General features: G+C 42.2%; 1 protein-coding gene across 2 annotated transcripts; it reads right to left on the bottom strand.

Annotated features, from left to right (window-relative positions):
- Positions 1-6,769: 6,769 nt before the first annotated feature.
- On the bottom strand, positions 6,770-12,768 carry LOC132394997 (general transcription factor II-I repeat domain-containing protein 2-like). 2 transcript variants are annotated; one of them, XM_059971333.1, is made up of 3 exons: positions 12,640-12,768; positions 11,973-12,259; positions 6,770-8,360 (listed from the first exon to the last, which is right to left on the bottom strand). In XM_059971333.1, the coding sequence occupies exon 3, from the start codon at positions 8,045-8,047 to the stop codon at positions 6,986-6,988; it is 1,062 nt and encodes a 353-aa protein (XP_059827316.1). In that variant the 5' UTR covers positions 8,048-8,360; positions 11,973-12,259; positions 12,640-12,768; the 3' UTR covers positions 6,770-6,985. The 2 variants fall into 2 exon arrangements, with proteins under 2 accessions (XP_059827316.1, XP_059827317.1); XM_059971334.1 differs by lacking the exon at positions 12,640-12,768 and having other exon boundaries at positions 11,973-12,526.
- Between the last annotated feature and the right edge of the window lie 8,641 nt (positions 12,769-21,409).

Here is a 21,409-nt window from a genome sequence, read left to right as displayed (position 1 = left end):
CTTTGAATAAACACAGCTGAGTTTCCACAACCCTCTGGAGTTAAGGACTTCAAAGATTCATCACTCTCTGCACACAATCGAACTTTGAAAGCTGACCTCTTATTTCCTCAACCTGTGCCCCCTAAAGCTCAACTCTTCACCAAGAGAATCTTCTTCACTGCATCTGGCACACCAAGCCCTTTCAGAAATGTTTGATGTTTCAATTATATTTCTTCTGATTCTTCTAAACTGCCAGTCTACTGGATCTCTCCACACATGTCAAATCTGTTCCCTTGAAACCAGTTCAATGAGTCATTATTGCACTCCCTCAATGGAAAGTATATTATTTCTTAGGTGAGCAGACCAAATTTTCATACAATACTACATGTATAGCCTAATCAAAATGCTATACAATTGCAATGAGATTTCCTTGGTCCTGTATTTAAATTCTCTCACTATCATCTGCCCTCTTAATTGCTTAGATATGCATGTTTACAAGTACATCTAGATCCCTTTGAACATTGATCTGTTGAATCTATCATCATTTAATACATTTTATGCTTCACTTACATGTACCGAAATGTCTCTCATTATTCTATGTTTTATTCTATCTACCATGTCTTTGACCACTCATTCAGTTTGTCTATATCCTTTTGAAGCCCCTTTACATCCTCCTCTGTATTCACAATCCCATGTGGTTTTGTAAAGTCTGATATTTTTGAAAAAATAATAAGGCCACTGATTAGGACATTGAAGGGGTACTTTGTTCTCAGGAGGAAAAAAAAGCATAGATTGGAAAAGAAATGGAACATGTTCTAGTGTAATATTCTTACTTCTATTATTCACTCTGCTCTCAATGGTTCTTTTACTTCAACAACTGCTAAAGCATTTATTCTCACAGCTGGATTTTCAGTTTTTTAAAAGATAAGATGCAACATAAAGCTATTATGATAGACTGCTGGAATCAATTATTTTGCATTAACAATAACTAGTCAATGTTGCTCTTATTCAAGATATAATTAGCAATGATGTGGCTAAGATAGATCAATTCTGGAATATAATTTGGGCAACTAGTGAGAAAGATTATCAAGAAAGCAACAGAGAAAACTAACATCTAATCCGGTGTTTGGAGCACTTGAAGCTCTTGCAGATTGATTTGTGGATAAGAATGCCCTATTCAATGCCGAAGGCTATTAAGTGTAAGAATGTCTATTATGTACAAGAATGATAGGACTAGGCTTCCTATCCTCCATAGGATCATAACTAAGTACAAAGATTTACTAGTACTTAACTCCACATTTATCTTTTGAAATCAAGAGCTCAAATTCTTTAGACTTCAAAAGACCATGTTCAGAACATTAAAAGCAAGGTTCTATACAGTCATTGGCTTCTTTAGTAGGTACCTCTGTATTAGGTCTTCTGCTGCTGTTGTCCATTCACTTCAAGGTTCTACATATTGTTCATTCAGAGATGCTCTTCTGAACATCACTGCTGGAACATGTGGTTACTATAAGTTACTATCACCTTCCTCCTTCCTGTCGGGTTGAACCAATCTTAACTATTCTTAGCTAACCTCTCATATTAACAAGGGATTTTTGACAAAAGCACTGCCACTCACTGTATGTTTTTAGCATTTTGCACCATTCTCTGTAAGTTCTAAAGACTGATTTGTGAAAATCCCAGGAGATCATCAGCTTCTGAGATACTCAAACCATCCCATCTAGCACCAATAATAACTTCACAGTCAAAGTCAATTATATCTTCCCCTTTCTGATGCTTAGTCTGAACAACTGAAACTCTTGACCATGTTTGCATGCTTTTATGCATTTTTACCACTTGACTGGCTGATTAGACAATTAGATTAACGAGCAGATGTACAGGTGTACCTAATAAGGTAGCTAAATAGCATTTGCTGATGTCTTTATCAGAATTCTGCCCTGGGCATGTACATCTTTGGCTGATCTTTGCTTGATACTTGTATTATTCTCTAGGACTTTTGAGTTGACAATTTTTCTTCCCCTTTGGATCACCTTATTTAAGAAAAGTAATTTGCAAAACAGAGGAAAGAAATAAGCAACCACAGAGTTACTGAGGTGTGTATTGGAGCAGCACAACACCAATGGCCTTGATTGATCTTGACCTTAAAACTGTTTGAGTGGAGTTTGAATGTTCTGGCTGTGACTGTGTGGGTTTTCTCCCAGCTGCTTCAGTTTCTCCCCACCCCACATTCCAAATCTATGCACCAAGTAATTTGGCAACTGTAAGTTATTCCAAGATGTGGGATCAGGGAGATTTGGTTGGCATGTAAGTGAGAAGGCTACAGAGGACTAAGTACGGGAATGGGAATTTTCTGAGATCTGGCTTTGACTCAATGAGCCAAGTAACCTCATTTCATGTCATAAAATGATATGAGTAAATTAATTGCCAGTTTATTCAGGTAGCCAACTTTAACTATTAACATAGAGTCCTCTGAAAATTACATTCAGAATTAGAAAATCTGGCTCTTAATCACTGGAATCACTCTGTGACACTGTAATTTCTTTGGGATCAATAAACTATCTATCTATCTACTGACTGTCCTCTTCCTGCAAAAACACCAATACTTGTAAGACCATAAGATCATGAAATATAGGAGCAGGATTAGGCCATTTGGCCCTTATGTGAAAATGCTCACATCTTCTTCAGAGACTTTGCAGCATAGCATCAGCTGCACAATGAAATGAGGTGGGATTGTGAATTATGAGTTGGACGCAATGAATTCATAATTTAAACAAATTGAGTGAGTGAGCAGATACAGTAAAAAATGTGGATAAATGTTCAGTAAGAAAAAAATCTTACTGTATGTGGCCAAGTGGTTAAGGCGTTGGTCTAGTGATCTGAAGGTCGCTAGTTCGAGCCTCAGCTGAGGCAGTGTGTTGTGTCCTTGAGCAAGGCACTTAAGCCACACATTGCTCTGCGATGACACCTGTGCCAAGCTGTATGGGTCCTAATGCCCTTCCCTTGGACAACATTGGTGGCGTGGAGAGGGGATACTTGCAGCATAGGCAGCTGCATGTCTTCCATACAACCTTGCCCAGGCCTCATCAAAATTCGATGGACAGCCAAAGAGAAGAGAAAATAAAAATAATTAAGACTCTTTTTAAAATAGTGATAGATTGGGAAATGTTGGAGCAAAAGAACCAAGGTATTCATATACAACAGTCACTGAAAGCACACGCACATACCATAAGCAGCAAGTAGATGCAATGAAAGGCAACGTATATTTCAAGAGATCTTAAGTAGAGGAGTATTGACACCTTACTGCAGTCATACAGGGATGTAGTCAGAGTACAGGGTGTTATGTGCAATTTTTGCTGCCTTCTCTAATAAGGGATGTGAAAGGACTCCCAATGAAGATTTACTAAGCTGATTTGGGGGATGGTGGGATAGGTACAGTACAAAAGAGAAATTAGGTTAACTGGATCCAAATTCATTTGAATTTAGAAGATTCATAGGTGATTCAATTAAAACATACAAAGTTCTGACAGGTCTTGACATGCCAGATGTTGGGAGGATGCTTTCTCTGGATGGGGAAAGTCCCAAACCAGAAACCACAGTTTAGGATACTGGGTAGGATATAAAGTATGGAGGGACAGTAGAGAGGAACTTCTTCACTCAGAGGATAGTGAACTTCTGGAATTCTTTGCCACAAAAGTCACTGTAAACCATTTTGCTGAAATACTTACAAGAGTACTGTATATATTTCTAAGTACAAATAGCATCAAGATGTATAGGGGTGGGAGTGGGATATATTATTGAGACAGACAATCAGATTGTAAGGAAGGGTGGAACAAGCTAGAAAGGCCAAGTGGTTGACCCCTGTCCTTATTTTTCTGTTTCTGATGTTATCTTTCTGGCAGCACCTTTAAAATAACTGATTTTATCATCATAAATTCCTCTGAAGAGCAGAAGGTAATATTGTCTAAAAGATAAAATCCCAAAGTTTTAACACCATTAATGTTTCTTTTCATTTGCAACAAACTGCAAATTGTAAAATCCGTAATAGAACAAAACTAGGCCATTCCCAAAATGGGAAAGAGGAGAGAACATATGCTAGGGTTTTTTGGATGCTGAGGGAGATAGAAAATGAGATAAAATAATAAAGCAGAATGTATGATGCATGTTAGGTGAATTCTTCAATTGAGGATTGAGAGGGAAATTTAAAAGTAAAATAAAAGTTAAAAAAGGAGAATTTCAGAATAGAATGGCAATTTATATTTAAAACCCCCTCAAAATTCAAATTCTGACTTTTAAACAGTGAGTGTATAGTAAGAAGCATAGTGGGACATACTGGGGACAAAGGGGGTGATATTTGCTTGGAGATGAAAGATAAGTCTAGAAGACAAAACTTTTAGCCATATTTTTAGAACAAGGTTGGGATGAGTTGGGTGATACTGGCAAAATCAAAATCAGCCCCTGCTGGGTAGGTTATTAGTGATTAAATGTTGTTTGATGGCCCTGTCAATGGCAATCATCTTCACTTGGCTGAAGACTGAGAGTGGTAATTAGATGGATTAAGTTTGTCCTATTTTCTGTGAGCAGGATGTACCTGGGAAACTTTCCACATTGCCAGTGTTGTAATCATGCTACCACACAACTAAAGTCTCAGCTTGCATCTGTAGAATCTCCTGTGTTTATGGGAGGCTTAGCTGATTCAGGAGCACGGTTAACAGTACACTAATTGGGTTGAATTAGTTGGATAATGGCTTCTACAATCTCAGGCAAAAGAAGAAACTCTGGCTGAACACATTTGCAAATGCTCCAGCCTTTTCTTTAGCACTCTCCTCTTCATTGGGGATGAGGATGTTCTTGGAACTTTCCCATCCCATTAGCTTTTTAAATTTCTACCACCATTCATCACCAGGTCGGGTCGCAGAGCTTTGATCTAAAAAGTATCATTTTAAAATCAGGAATTGCATTGGGAATGAAAGTGCAGAATCCATTCTTCAGAATCCATGCTTCCAGCCTGGAAACCGATAACTGAAGGGGACCATTTATTATGCTTAAAGTGGTACTGTTCTTGGCTTTTAAAAACTGCTGTCAAGCATATTCTTTATAGAAAATCATAGTTTTAACAGGGTACTTGATTTTCAAACTTAATACCATGTAGGTAAATACTTGACTTCTTTCCTCTTGTAGTGACCCATTTGAGTCCTGGTGTGTAGCTTGAGTTGAAAGAAGAGCGCGAGAATATATTGGATACATTCAGTTGCCATTCTGAAGTTATAGAACACTGGATTATTTTATTGTACATTTTAAAAATATACTTGTGGTATATTAAAATTTAGTTCCTTAAGTTAGTGTTAGCCCATTCTGAACAAGTCTGTTAGAATATTTAGCTTTCAAGGGAAATAGAAAAACAGCTAATTGTGATTGCATCTGTGCCAGCACAGCAAAGAACATTAACGAGTTACACTGGTAAGGAAGGAGGGTCTGTGAGCAGCAATAAACAGACTCATTAATCAAGTCCACAGACCCTCTCTGTAGATGTGAAAAGGAAAAACGGATGGTAGTTTGCCTCTTGGGTCCCAGGGTTCGAACACGTCCACAATATCCTGAAAAGGGTGGGTGAGCAGCCAGAAGTCATTGTACATATTGGTACCAAGAACATGGAGAGAAAAAGGGAGGAGGTCTTGAAAACAGAAGTTAGGAAGGAGGCTAAGAAGCAGGACCTTGAGGCAAGTAATCTTAGGGTTGCTGCCTGTGCCACATGACAGTGAGGATAGGAATAGAATGAGGTGGCAGATAAATGTGTGGCTGAAGAATTTGAGCAGGGGGCAGGGATTCAGATTTCTGGATCATTGAGATCTCTTCTGGGGCAGATGTGACCTGTACAAAAGGGATGTGTTGAACTTGAATCCGAGGGGGACCAACATCCTTGCAGGCAGTTTGCCAGAGCTGTTGGCAGAGGTTTAAACTATTATGGCAGAGGGTCAGGAACCTATCTGATAAAGCTGAGGATGAGCCAGCAGCATTACAAGTAGATAATGGGTGTAACATGATTGTAAGGAATGACAGCCAGTGGTTGGGTACAAAGGCAGACAGGGCAAAGAGTTAAGTAGTATCACAGAGGTAAAATACAAAAGGGCAAAGAATGCAGGACTGAGGTGCTGTATTTAAATGCACATGGCGTTCGGAAAAAGGTGGCACAATTAGAGATTGGTTGCTATGACGTTGTGGGCATCACTGAGTTGTGACTGAAAGAAGGCCATAATTGGGAGCTTGACATCAAAGGATGTACTTTGTATCGAAAAGACAGGCCTGAAGGCATGGACGGTGGTTTAGCTTTGTTGGTAAGAGATGGAATTACGTCTTTGGAAAGAGGTAGCGCAGGGTCAGAGAATGTTGAATCTTTGTAGGTGGAGTTAAGAAATTGCAAGGATAAAAAACCATTATGGGAATCATATATAGGCCTCCAAATAGTAGCCAATATATAGAGTTGAGATTGCAAAGAGAACTGGAAAGGGCATGTAATAAGGCTAATGTCACAATTGTAATGCGGTCTTCAATATGCAAGGGGATTAGGAAAATCCAGATTGGTGTCGGATTGCAAGAGAGGGAATTTGTTGAATGCCTACGAGGTGGTTTTTAGAGCAGCTTGTTCTCGAGCCTGTGAGGGGAAAGGCCATCTTAGATTGTGTGTTGTGAAATAACCCAGATTTTTATTAGTCAGCTTAATGTAAAGCAGGGGTGTCAAACTCAAATACACAGTGGGCCAAAATTAAAAAATCGGTACAAGTTTAGGGCCGGACTGGTTCAGCGTTTATTGCAAAACTTATTGAAATGAATTTATTACACATATTAACCTGGAACTAACAAAGCTTAGGTTATTGCCTACAAAAACAACATTGAACATTAAATAAATAAAAAATCAGTTGCATTTATTTCTTATGGCTTTATCTGCAGCTTTTCCGGAGTAATTTCTAATGAAAACATTTTTCCACAGGCTAACACTCTGTGATTCACACTAGTCTAAGCCAGATACTTGGCAACTCATCTTGGATGCAAGTTCATCAATGTTTGGAGTCAGGCTCTGAGCTGAGGAAATCCTCAGAATTGAGTGAAGGTGTTCATCAGAAAGACGACCCCTGTGTGATGTTTTGTTTACCTTCATCAAAGAGAACAGTTGTTCACACAGATATGTGCTGCCAAACATAGAGAGCATTTGAGCAGCTTGGGTACACAGCTGGGGCATCGTGTCGGGAATGAAACGTAGAAACTGTGCAGCGCCCACCGAGTCATACTTTGCCTTGAGTGTGTCACTACATTGGAGTTCAATCAGCTCCATTTGGATGTTGGTTGGTGCGCTTTCCACGTCAGCTGCAAATGGATTACTGAGCAGTTCAAACCTGCTTGTTTGGGCTTCAAAGTCAGCAAATCGCCATGTGAAGTCGGCACCAAGTATGCAAAGTTTTTCAGCAAACTTTGCACGTGGGAACACTGCGGTAGAAACCTGCTCTTTCATAGTTTGGCAACATGGAAAATGGCTCAAGTTTCCTTGCTGCATCTGCGTCTCCCACAGGCGCAGCTTGGTTTTAAAAGCCCTCACTGCAGCGTACATGTCTGTGATCACAAGACCCCGCCCCTGAAGCTGCAGGTTGAGCGCATTGAGATGGCTCGTGATGTCACACAGAAACGCCATTTCACAAAGCAACTTTTTATCCTGGAGCTCTGTTGTGTCTTTCCCTTTGCTTTCCATGAACTGACAGATCTCCTCATGCAACTCGAAACATCTTTTCAGCACTTTTCCTTGGCTTAACCATCGCACCTCTGTGTGATAGGGCAAATCATTATATTCTGAACCCAACTCCTCCAGAAACAACTTGAACTCGCGGTGATTTAAACCTTTGGCTCTTATGAAGTTAACTGCTCGTGTTATGGTGCTCATTATATGTTCCATTTTCAAGGCTTTGCCACACAACGATTCCTGGTGTATGATACAGTGATAAGCTGTCAGCTCACCTGCACCGTTTTCCTCCCACATCTTCTCCCGGATCCTGCCCACCAATCCACTCTTTTGACCGCACATCGCGCCGCGGGCTTCTGTTTCTTGTCCAGATGCTTGTATTTGTCGTGGTGTTTCGTTTCATAGTGTCTTACGTTATACTCTTTAATTACAGCCACACCGTCTCCGCACACAAGACAAACAGGTTTGCCCTTTATATCTGTGAACATATACTCTGCCTCACACCTGCCTTGAAAACCCCTGTTTTTAAAGTCCACCTTTTGTTCAGCCATTTTTGGGGTGAGGGATAGCTGAAAGTTGACCACACGTGACTAGCGCCATAAGGATGTGGGATTTGTAGTATTAGTGGTGCATGCAATATACCGGCGGGCCAGCTCTGATAGAAAAAAAATTTATTCATTAATGATATTCAGGAAATAAACCAGGGAAACTGAATAAACACTAAAAACCCTGAAAACCTGGTACCTGAATAAACTCAGCATTAGCCATATCATATGCCATAGGCGCTTCGATTACTGGGGCCAGCTTTAATAGTAATTAGATATTATCTCGTGGGCCAAAGATAATTCCACCATGGGCTGGATTTGGCCCACGGGCCTTGAGTTTGACATATATGATGTAAAGGAACCCTTAGGAGGCAGTGATCATAATATGATTGAATTCATACTGCAATTTAAGAGGGAGAAGCATAACTCACATGTATCTGTATCACAATGGAATAAAGAGAATTACAGATGCAGGAGAGAGGAGTTTGCCCAGGTAGGTTGGAGGAGAATACTGGTAGGAATGATCGCAGAACAGAGATGGCTGAAGTTTCTGTGAATAGTTCACATGGGGCGTAATAGATATGTCCCACTGAAGAAGTTGTTCACAAATGGCAGGACTTAGCACCCAAGGCTGACAAGGGAAGTTAAGGACTGCATAAAAGCCAAGGAAAGTGCATATAAGGTAGCAATAGTGAGTGACAAATTGGATGATTGGAAAGCAAACAAAAGGCAAGTAAGAAAGCTATAAGAAGAGAAGGGATAAAACATGAGGGCAGACTAGCCAATAATATAAAGCAGATACCAAAATTTTTTTTTGGTTATATAAAGAGTAAAAGGGAGGTGAAAATTGATATTAGACCACTGGAAAATGATGCTGGTGAGGTAGTAATGGGGTCAAAGAATTAGCGGATGAACTTAATAAGTACTTTGCTTCAGTCTTTACTGCGGAAGACACAAGATGTGTGCCAGAGGTCCATGACTGTAAGGGAATAGGAGTGAGTGCCATTGCTATTACAAACGAAAATGTGCGAGATAAACTCAAATTTCTTAAAGTGGATAAGTCACCTGAACCAGATGGACTACATCCCAGAGTTCTGTAAGAGGTTGCTGAAGAGATAATGGATGCATTGGTCATGATCTGTCAAGAATCACTTGATTCTGGCATGCTCCCAGAGGACTGGAAAACTGCAAATGTCACTCCACGCTTTAAGAAGGGAGGAAGGCAAAAGAAAGGAAATTATAGGAAATGTATGATAATGCATTTTGATAAAAGGAACTACAGTGCAGACAACTATCTACACTTTGTAAATGGGGAGAAGGTTCAAACATCAGAGGTGCAGAGGGACTTAGGAGTCCTCATGCAAGACTCCCAGAAGGTTAATTTACAGGTTGTATCTGTGGTAAAGAAAGCAAATTCAATGTTGGCATTTATTTCAAGGGATATAGAATATAAAAACAAGGAGATAATGCTGGAGTTTTATAAGACACTAATCAGACTGCACTTGGAGTATTGTCTACAGCTTTGGGCCGCTTATCTCAGAAAGGATGTATTGTCATTGGGGAGAGTCCAGAGGAGATTCACGAGGATAATTCTGGGAGTGGAGGGATTGGCATATGAGGAGTGTTTGGCAGGTTTGGACCTGTACTCACTGGAATTTGGAAGAATGCAGGGGGATCTCATTGAAAGCTACCGAATGCAGAAAGGACTAGACAACTTGGATGTGGAGAGGATGTTTCCTCTGCTGGGGGTATCCAGAACTAGAGGACAGTTTCAATACTAAGGGGTGACCTTTTAGTACAAAAATATGGAGGACTTTTTTTAGCCAAGGAGTGGTGAATCTGTAGAATGCTTTGCCACAGACTACATTGGAGGCCAAGTCCATAGGTATATTCAAAGCACAAGTTGATGGATTCCTGATTGGTCGGGGCATCAACGATACCATGAGAGGGTAGGTGTATGGGGTTGAATGGGATCTGTGATCAGCCATGATGAAATGATGGAGAAAACTTGATGGACTGAATAGCCTACATCTTTTGGTCTTATGGTCCAAACATAGAAATGCCTCAGACAGGTAGAGTATGAACTAAAGAATAGGTTACCCCTCCATTCAGTAAAGTGAGTCAAGTCTTAAATTAGTATTTTTGTAACATCAGTTCAGCTGTAGTTCAATTCAGTCATCTGGCATTTTCAAAAGTGGCTGATAGCACAATTGACTTATTATACCACACACCATAAGGAAACAAAAAGACTGCAGGATTCAATTGGCAACATGAACACACATAACGAACTGCTGAAGATGCATACAAAATAACAGGTCTAGCAAATATGGAAGTTGCAGGAAAGTTGAATTAAATGACTGAGGTTTGAAGTGAAGAGATTTCTGTGTGACCTCAATTTAGGAGTTCAACGGTTAGTGTATCACAGAATGTTTCTTACTATAATTTAAAGGAGTACCAATCTGTTCCAGAGAAAGTCTCATTGTCTTTTTACATCATCAGAATTCCTCATGTTGTCAATCTGTAGTCAGTCTCTCCTGATAAGACCATAAGGTATAAGAGCAGAATTAGGCTATTTGGCCCATCAAGTCTGCTCCACCATTTCATCATGGCTGATCCAATTTTCCTCTCGACCTCAAATCTCCTGCCTTCTCCCCATATCCCTTTATGCCCCTGACCAATCAAGAATCTTTCAGCCTTTGCCTGAAATATACATAAAGACGGCCTCTGCAGCTGCCTGTGGCAAAGAGTTCCACAGATTCACCACTCTCTGGCTGAAGAAATTCCTCCTCATCTCCATTCGAAAAGGATGGCCCTTTATTCTGAAGCTGTGTCTTCTGGTCTTAGACTCTCCCACCATAAGAAACATCCTTTCCATATCCACTTTATCATGGCCTTTCACCTTTCGATAGGTTTCAATGAGGTCACCCTTCATTCTTCTGAATTCCAGTGAATACATGCCCAGAGCCATCACTCTTCATATGACGAGCCATTCAATCCTGGAATCATTTTCGTGAATCTCCTTTGAACCCTCTCCAGTTTCAGCACATCCTTTCTAAGATAAGGGGCCCAAAACTACTCACAATACTCCAAGTGAGGCCTCAGCAATGCTTTATAAAGTCTCAACATTACATCCTTGCTTTTATATTCTAATCCTCTTGAAATGAATGCTGGGATTGCATTTACCTTTCTCACCACTGACTCAACCTGCAAATTAACCCATTGGGAATCCTGCACAAGGACTCTCAAGTTCCTTTAATCCTCAGTTTTTTCTCTGTATTTAGAAAATAGTCAACCCTTTCATTTTTCTAATGTCTTTAATGTGCAGAAAAAAACATGCAGTATGAACCTACAGAGAAGATGCTGGAAAGTAAAATATTCATACATAGTCAGTGCTTGAATGTGTTGAACTGTAGCAAAAAACATCCTTAGCCAGACTATGCAAGATGCAGCCTGCTCCCCCAGATTGCCTGCTGCTCTGCCCACCTATCTGGACTTGCCTTCTTGAGACGCAGAGGATTGTATGATCTGACCCTTCACACCAAAGAAGTGTCTGCTGAGTGACAGCCAGGCCTCTGGTGGAAAACCGGTGAGGCCCTGCATCCAGAGCACCCTGCTGCTGTCAAAGGCTCATGGAAGTTTTTGTAACTCCTCTGATAGAGGAATTATCAGAAATTCAAATATACTTAAATAATTAAAAGACAATAAATAAATGTGATACAAACCTTAACATGCTGACAAGTACTTGAAGTAAAGCATGATAATTCACAGGGTTGGCAGCCTCATTCAGATAAATGGACTTGCCAGTCATTGTCCAGCTTTTCCTAGTACAGGGGTTCCCAGTCTTTAGTTATGCCATGGACTTTCTACCATTAACTGAGGAGTCTGTGGACCCCAGGCTGGGAACCCCCTGCCCTGGTGTGAAGGTGATGTCAGGACGTGCTGTAATACAAATGGAGCCTCCAACCAGTGATACATCTGTATAAATGGAATCAAACTTCCAGATGCACATCTGCAGTTAAACACAAAAATACAGGTGTTATTATGGATTTGTTCTTCCCCCAAAAGCTCTGACAGCATTGCATCTTGCCACCTGCCTCATTACTTAAATGCATTTCTGAAACATAGATATCCCACATTTATCACACAGTTACAGACATAAGTCACAAAAACAAAAGTTTAAAGTTAATCCACTCTTGTAACCTTTTAACAGCATGGCACACTTAAATTACTGTCAAACAGGCTATCCAGCATGTTGCATGAACTCTTTCAGGAGGAAAGTTTCAAACCATTTGTTTATAGAAACCGCCCTCCCCCCCCCCCCCCCCCCCCCAACTCCCGTTCACAAACAAGAGAAAACCTGCAGACACTGGAAGTCCAAGCAACACACACAAAATGCTGGAGGAGCTCCGCAGACCAGGCAGCATCTATAGAAAAGAGTACAGTAGATGTTTCAGGCCGAAACCTTTCGACAGGACTGGAGAAAAAAAAGATGTGGAGTAGATTTAAGGTGGGGGAGGGGAGAGAGAAACACAAGCTGATAGGTGAAACCGGGAGGGTGAATTATTGGCAAAGGGTCTTGGCCTGAAACATCGACTGTACTCTTCCATAGATGTTGCCTGGCCTGCTGAGTTCCTCCAGCATTTTGTGCATGTTGTGTGTATTGCATTTCTCCCCTTTCTTACGTTTCTCTTAATTCAATCTTTCTTTCCTGGTCTTTGCTTTCATTTAATTCCCCAGTCTGGCACTTTCACTTTCTAAATTCACTTCCTAATTAACCATTTTCTATACCAGTGGTTAAGAGCTGTTCATGTTCTCATTGGAATGTAGCCAATGTAAGTCCCTTTGACTTATAGAGGGGGTAAAGTATTTTGAATGGTTGGCAGTCAAGAATCAGTGTGCTAATGCCAGTGGAAGATGCAATCTTGCATATAGCAGGGACTGTTTGTCTGTTTGTCGCTCTGAGGAAAATGCATACAATCGTGTCCTCTGGTCATATCAAAACAAATTATACAGTAGGTAGCATATAATTCATTAGGTTTAGTCAGCGTTTTAGTTGTACAACCAGAAAGACATCATGATTATTTATATCCAATCTGTAATTTAAATAATCTTGGTTGTTCATTAACAGCAAAGTAATCACAGCAAATTAATGATATTTGCAATGGCAATCAGTGCTCTGATTAATTTGGTCTTGTCAATGAAGATCCCCCACAACTACAATTCAAAAACCAAAGCCTTGGAAACAAGCAGAATAAGGGTAAGAAATGATGACGGATTAAATGTCCATGTCCATCCACATTGATATCTGGGTGCGGTGGTCTCTCAGCGGTTAGTGCAACACTATTACAGCTCAGGGCTTTGGAGCTTGGAGTTCAATTCTGACATCATTTGTAAGGAGTCTGTACATCCTCCCTGTGGAATGAATGGGTTTTCCACAGGTGCTCTGGTTTCCTCCCACAGTCCAAAGACGGACTGGCAGGGTGAATTGGTTGTGTAAATTGTCCCGTGATTAGGCTGGGGTTAACCAGGCTTGTTGGGTGGTGTGGCTCGAAGAACTGGAAGGGCCTACTCCATGATGGATCACTAAATAAGTAAATTACAAGCACGTGAAGATTTGCCACAGTTTCTAGAAAACAAAGGATTAAACACTTGGACCAAGATGCCTCTCTAAAGACAATGAAAAATCTATAAAGGAAAACATTGACCATTCCTTATTCTCTGAATCTCAGGCACTTTATTTCCAGACTGGAAATGGCGAAGGTCCTTTGATTTCTTTTTTCTGAACTGCTATTCTGACATTTCAACACTGGCTGTAAATGACAATTACAACCAAATGGAGCGAAGGCATTTGTCTTAAATTGAAAAGTTGGTGGTGGAAAGCATTATTTTGACACTTGTGTCAAATTTAATGCAACTGCTTCAGCATATTGGAATAATGATGCTCCTTAAAAAAGATGCATATGTTTATCTTGTGAGCAACATACTCCAAATGAAATGAAGAGCACATGGTGCCTTGGAAAATATTTGAAAGCATATCACTGACAACTGAGGAAGATAAACACAACAATATCAGATAAGCAGAATCATTTCACTCAAGTATATTAGGTAGCTAAGAACAAATGGTGTGGTGAGAACCATTGTCAGATAGGCAGAAAAGAAAAGGGTGAAAAATAAAGTAGCTTGTAAATTTATGCTTCAGATTCTGCAGGTCCACACCAATGCCAGTTAACATTTCAAGCCCTTTGTTAGAACTGGGGGGGGGGGGGGGATCAAAACAGAAACTTAAGAAATTCTGCAGATGCTGGAAATCCAGAGCAACACACACAAAATGCTGGAGGAACTCAGCAGGTCAGACGGCATCCATGGAAAAGAGTACAGTCGACGTTTCGGGCTGAGACCCTTCATTCGAACTTAAGAAAAAAAAAGAGAAGTCAGAGGAAGAAAGTAGGGAGAAGGGAGGGCTAGGTGAAACCAGGAGAAGGGTGAAGTAGATTAGTGAAAGAGATACAGGGCTGAAGAAGGGGAATCCTAATAGGAGAGGACAGAAGGCCATTGAAGGAAGAAAAGGGGGGGAAGGAGCACCAAAGGGAGGTGATGGGCAGGCAAGGAGATAAGATGAGAGAGAGAAAAGGGGATAGGAATGGTGAAGCGGCGGGGGGGGGGGGGGGGGGGAGGGGCAGGCATTACTGGTAGTTTAAGAAATCGATGTTCATGCAATCAAGTTGGAGGCTACCCAGATGAATATAAGGGGTTGTTCCTCCAGCTTGTGTGTGGCCTCATCATGAGAGTGGAAGAGGCCATGGGTAGACTTATCAGAGTGGGAAGTGGAATTAAAATGTGTCACCACTGGGAGATCCTGATTCTTCTGGCAGGTGGAGTGCAGGTGCTTGGTGAAGTGGTCTCCCAATCCACATTGGGTCTCACCGATATACAGGAGGCTGCACCAGGAGCAACAGACACAGTATATGACTCCAACAAGTCACCTTACCTGGAAGGGCTGTTTGCGGCTTTGAATGATAGTGAGGGAGGAGGTGTAGGGGCTGTTTGTGGCTTTGGATGATTGTGAGGGAGGAGGTGTAGGGGCTGTTTGTGGCTTTGAATGATAGTGAGGGAGGAGGTGTAGGGGCTGTTTGTGGCTTTGAATGATTGTGAGGGAGGAGGTGTAGAGACTGTTTCTGGCTTTGAATGATTGTGAGGGAGGAGGTGTAGGGGCTGTTTGCGGCTTTGAATGATAGTGAGGGAGGAGGTGTGGGGGCTGTTTGCGGCTTTGAATGATTGTGAGGGAGGAGGTGTAGGGGCTGTTTGTGGCTTTGAATGATAGTGAGGGAGGAGGTGTAGGGGCTGTTTGTGGCTTTGAATGATAGTGAGGGTGGAGGTGTAGGGGCTGTTTGTGGCTTTGAATGATAGTGAGGGAGGAGGAGTAGGGGCTGTTTGCGGCTTTGAATGATTGTGAGGGAGGAGGTGTAGGGGCTGTTTGTGGCTTTGAATGATTGTGAGGGAGGAGGTGTAGGGGCTGTTTGTGGCTTTGAATGATAGTGAGGGAGAAGGTGTAGGGGCTGTTTGCGGCTTTGATAGTGAGGGAGGAGGTGTAGGGGCTGTTTGCATCTTTGAATGATAGTAAGGGAGGAGGTGTAGGGGCTGTTTGCAGCTTTGAATGATTGTGAGGGAGGAGGTGTAGGGGCTGTTTGCGGCTTTGAATGATAGTGAGGGAGGAGGTGTAGGGGTTGTTTGTGGCTTTGAATGATAGTGAGGGAGGAGGTGTAGGGGCTGTTTGTGGCTTTGAATGATTGTGAGGGAGGAGGAGTAGGGGCTGTTTGCGGCTTTGAATGATAGTGAGGGAGGAGGTGTAGGGGCTGTTTGCGGCTTTGAATGATAGTGAGGGAGGAGGTGTAGGGGCTGTTTGCGGCTTTGAATGATAGTGAGGGAGGAGGTGTAGGGGCTGTTTGTGGCTTTGAATGGTAGTGAGGGAGGAGGTGTAGGGGCTGTTTGCGGCTTTGAATGATAGTGAGGGAGGAGGAGTAGGGGCTGTTTGTGGCTTTGAATGATTGTGAGGGAGGAGGTATAGGGGCTGTTTGCGGCTTTGAATGATAGTGAGGGTGGAGGTGTAGGGGCTTTGCGGCTTTGAATGATAGTGAGGGAGGAGGTGTAGGGGCTGTTTGCGGCTTTGAATGATAGTGAGGGAGGAGGTGTAGGGGCTGTTTGCGGCTTTGAATGATAGTGAGGGAGGAGGTGTAGGGGCTGTTTGCGGCTTTGAATGATAGTTAGGGAGGAGGTGTAGGGGCTGTTTGTGGCTTTGAATGATAGTGAGGGAGGAGGTGTAGGGGCTGTTTGTGGCTTTGAACGATAGTGAGGGTGGAGGTGTAGGGGCTATTTGCGGCTTTGAATGATAGTGAGGGTGGAGGTGTAGGGGCTATTTGCGGCTTTGAATGATAGTGAGGGAGGAGGTGTAGGGGCTGTTTGTGGCTTTGAATGATAGTGAGGGAGGAGGTGTAGGGGCTGTTTGTGGCTTTGAACGATAGTGAGGGAGGAGGAGTAGGGGCTGTTTGCGGCTTTGAATGATTGTGAGGGAGGAGGTGTAGGGGCTGTTTGCGGCTTTGAATGATTGTGTGGGAGGAGGTGTAGGGGCTGTTTGCGGCTTTGAATGATAGTGAGGGAGCAGGTGTAGGGGCTGTTTGCGGCTTTGAATGATAGTGAGGGAGGAGGTGTAGGGGCTGTTTGTGGCTTTGAATGATAGTGAGGGAGGAGGTGTAGGGGCTGTTTGTGGCTTTGAATGATAGTGAGGGAGGAGGTGTAGGGGCTGTTTGCGGCTTTGAATGATAGTGAGGGAGGAGGTGTAGGGGCTGTTTGCGGCTTTGAATGATAGTGAGGGAGGAGGTGTAGGGGCTGTTTGTGGCTTTGAATGATAGTGAGGGAGGAGGTGTAGGGGCTGTTTGTGGCTTTGAATGATAGTGAGGGAGGAGGTGTAGGGGCTGTTTGCGGCTTTGAACGATAGTGAGGGAGGAGGTGTAGGGGCTGTTTGCGGCTTTGAATGATAGTGAGGGAGGAGGTGTAGGGGCTGTTTGTGGCTTTGAATGATAGTGAGGGAGGAGGTGTAGGGGCTGTTTGTGGCTTTGAATGATAGTGAGGGAGGAGGTGTAGGGGCTGTTTGTGGCTTTGAATGATAGTGAGGGAGGAGGTGTAGGGGCTGTTTGTGGCTTTGAATGATTGTGAGGGAGGAGGTGTAGGGGCTGTTTGCGGCTTTGAATGATAGTGAGGGAGGAGGTGTAGGGGCTGTTTGCGGCTTTGAATGGTAGTGAGGGAGGAGGTGTAGGGGCTGTTTGCGGCTTTGAATGATAGGGAGGAGGTGTAGGGGCTGGTTTAGCACTTGTTCTGCTTGGAGGACTTTACCTCCAACCTCCACTCTGCCCTCAAATTTACGTGGTCTATTTCTGGCCCCTCCCTCCCCTTTCTCAATCTCTCTTTCTCTATCTCTGGAGAGAGCTACTGATAGACTAGTATCTACTGATGTCTATTATAAATCCACAAACTCTCACAGTTACCTGGACTATACCTCTTCCCACCCTGTTACTTGTAAAAAGACGACCTCAGTACCATTCAGGGCTGCAAACAGTCCTTCCAGGTGAGGCAACACTTCTCCTGTGAGTCTGTTGGGGTCATTTACTGTATCCAGTGCTCCCAGTGTGGCCTCCTGTATATCGGTGAGACCCGACGCAGTTTGGGAGACTGCCTTGCAGAGCACCTGCTCTCCATCCGCCAGAAAAAGCAGGATCTCCCAGTGGCCACCCATTTTAATTCCTCTTCCCTTTCCTATTCCGATGTCTATCCATGGCCTCCTCTAGTATTGCGATGAGGCCACACTCAGGTTGGAGGAACAATATTTTGTCTGAGTAGCCTCAAACCTGATGACATGAACATAGATTTCTTGAAGTTCTGGTAATGCCCCCCCTTCACCAGTCCCCATCCCCTTTCCCTCTCTCACCTTATTTCCCTGCCTACTCTTCGCCTCCCTCACGTGCTTTGCCCACTTTTCTTTCATCCATGGCCTTCCCCCCTTCTCCAGCCCCTTATCTCTTTCACCAATCAAGCTTCCAGCTCTTCATTTCACCCCTCCTCCTCCCTGTTTCACCAAACACCTTGTGTTTCTCCCCCCACCCACTTCACCCCACTTTCTTGCTCTGACTTCTCATCTTTTTCTCTCCAGTCTTGATGAAAGGTGTCGGTCTGAAAGGTGGACTGTAGTCTTTTTCCACAGATGCTGCCCGGCCTGCTAGGTTCCTCCAGCATATTATGGGTGTTGCTTGGATTTCCAGCATCTGCAGGAATAAACATTGTTTGTGACGTTTTGAGCTGGGACTCTTCATCAGGACCAAAATGCACGGAGAAAGAAGCCAGAATAAGAGGATGGGGGGAAGAGGAAGGAGTACAAACTGGCAGGTCATTGGTGAAATCAGGTGAGAAGCTGGAGGTGATTGGTGGAAAAGTTAAATGGCTGGAAAAGGAAGAAATCTGACAAAAGAGGAGAGTGTACCATGAGAGACAGAGAAAGTAAGGGGCACCAGAGGGAGGTGATGGGCTGGTGAGGTGAAGAGTGTGGGTAAGAGGGGAGCCAGAATGGAGACTCAAGAAAGTGAGAAGGCACAAATCAGTTGTCAGTAGCAGAGAAGGTGTTGATTAGAGCAAAGGAACACTTCTGATTGGGTGAGGTTAAGTGAGTTAACGCAGCTGTCAGAGAACCAATGAGAATCAGATTATGCTTCTTTGAATTATAATTTCCTAATGGCATGGTTGTGAGGCATGTGTAGAAACCAGACTAGGGCAACAGATGATAAAAGAGCCAGAATCATTCAGAGTGGACAGGCAGAAATTTCCATTCTAACCTCGAGAAAGAGTGAGTTATATAAAGATGAAAAAGTCAATATTGAGTCCAGAAGGCTGCAATGTGCCCAGATAAATGATGATACTGAAGCTTGTATTGGCTCTTATTGAGAAATATCAGAATGGAGGTATGATGGTGATTTATAATGTCAGCAAGCAGACCCTTCAGGGCTACTCCTGTGGATTGAGCATAGGCTATCCACGAAACCATTCAGAGCTCAATTGGTCATGTGAGCCATGGTTCAGGAAGAAGGAAGATACTTCAGAGGTAGTTGTGTGGAATGTCTCGTCTTCAGAGAAAACGTGATGAGGACGGGGATGAAGAGGCTAGAATGATGTGCTTACAGGAGGTGGCGGAGGAGGGAGGAAGTAAATTGGATATGTGTGAGTTAGTGATGGATGTTTGTGGCTAAGCTGTCCCTGAGATAGAGACAGGGAGATCCAGTAAGGGAAAGGAAGAGTGTGAATGTGAGAGCAGGGTGGACAAATGCAGTTGTTGATAACTGTACTGTTTGAGATAGTGGGGAGGAATTCATAGTGATATTTTTAAGATTATTAAAGGAGAAAACATTGCTCGGTTTAAATTGCACTGTGATAGTACCATGTGCTCACAGGATGCACTCCATTTACATTAGCTGCTCACAGTTAACAAAGGGCTTGAGGACACAATCAACATTTCTCGTACCATTAATGCACCTTAAATTCCGTCAATGATTGAGCCAACTGCATAGCTTATATTCCTTGCTGTTTGGCTGACAATATTAACACCAGTATTAATGTTCTTCACACTAATTCTGATACTGCCAGTAAACAAGTAATAAACATACAAACCTACTTGTCATTAACCCATGAAAATTTAATTTCTTTCTCACTATTTGCTGCTTTCTACTACACTGTCTTAAATACTTAAATATCTATTGACAGTTCACCTGCACAAATTAGTTCTTATAATACTCACAATCTAATGAAAGAACCAGTACAAAACCACTGTTTATTTAGAGATACAGTGCAGAACTGGTCCTTCTGGTCCAACAAGCTGCACCACCTGGCAACCCACCTGCTTAACCTTATTAAACCCCAGTCGAATCACAGGACAATATACAGTGACCAATTTGCTTACTCAACGATATATCTTTGGAATGTGGGAGGAAACCGGAGCATCTGGAGGAAACCTATGAGTCCACAGGGAGGACAAACAAACTCCTTACAGATGGTGTTGGAATTAAACTCTAAACTCTGACGCCCCAAGCTGTAACAGTGCCTCACTAACCACTACGCTCTCTCACACCTGTTCTGGTTCTATATCACACAGATCCATTACCTACTTGTTAAGGATTTTCTAGGCACTGAAACTAAGCAAAAACAAAGTTTTGAAACATGGAACTAACTGAATGTGCACGTGCTTTACTCTGTGCAGAAGCAAATATTCTTCCTCTTTTCAAGGAGACCCCAGACATTTGAATGCAGTAATTCTCACATGACTTCTCTGACAGTAACTCCTGCACCCTCTATCAATGAAAACAACAAGGCAACATAGCCCTCCATTTTATATTCACTGTTCATTATAAACAGCAATTTCATTACCATTAGTTTATTCACTTAAAAGAATTGCATTATTCAGGTGGAATTGATACAGGGAGGTATAGTAACACAAGATACCAAAAATACTGTGGAAACAAAATAGAAAACAGGATAAAAATCTTACGAGAATGCCTCACATCAGAATTTTCTAAATTGCTTAGCCTGAGTGTTTCCAATATTTTTCTAATGTTGGATTACCAACATTACAATCTTTTTATATTTCTGAGGTATTAAAAGCTGTGTTTATCAGCTAATTGTATATCCTTCAGGCTCCATTTAATTACAAATTAGAAGTAACTTTATCTCTACTGTAACATATTAAACACCTAAAGAAAGATATCTGCTCCAAAATGACTGATTCTTCGAGTAATAGCATGATAATTGTTTGTTAGTCTTTCACTGAGCAAGACTTGTGAAAGAAATATTACTGCATCATCTGCGAATGAGATTGATGTCAAGAAACATTGGCTCCTTTAAAAAAAGAACAAAGTCGTTGTCTTTTAAACCACAACTTTGAATGAGGCACCATTTATCTAAGTGCTAGTGTCAAGTACAGCTGCAATTCCACTAAACACTACTTTGTTTGTGACTGTAGATTGTATCCATTTTAATTCTGGTTTTAAATATCGACATTGTAGGCTGGCAAAGATATTCAGTGTGTAAACTAGAAGCCCAAAAGCATATAAAAATGTACATTCAATAA

The sequence above is a fragment of the Hypanus sabinus genome, chromosome 6 (assembly GCF_030144855.1).
Source record: "Hypanus sabinus isolate sHypSab1 chromosome 6, sHypSab1.hap1, whole genome shotgun sequence".
NCBI lineage: Eukaryota > Metazoa > Chordata > Chondrichthyes > Myliobatiformes > Dasyatidae > Hypanus > Hypanus sabinus.
Note: the sequence above shows the minus strand (reverse complement) of the source record. Positions and strands in the feature narration are given on the sequence as shown.

What these genes read in the sequence shown, in the direction of transcription:
- LOC132394997 (XM_059971333.1), bottom strand. Translation starts at nt 8,047, where the DNA reads ATGTGCGGTCAAAAGAGTGGATTGGTGGGCAGGATCCGGGAGAAGATG.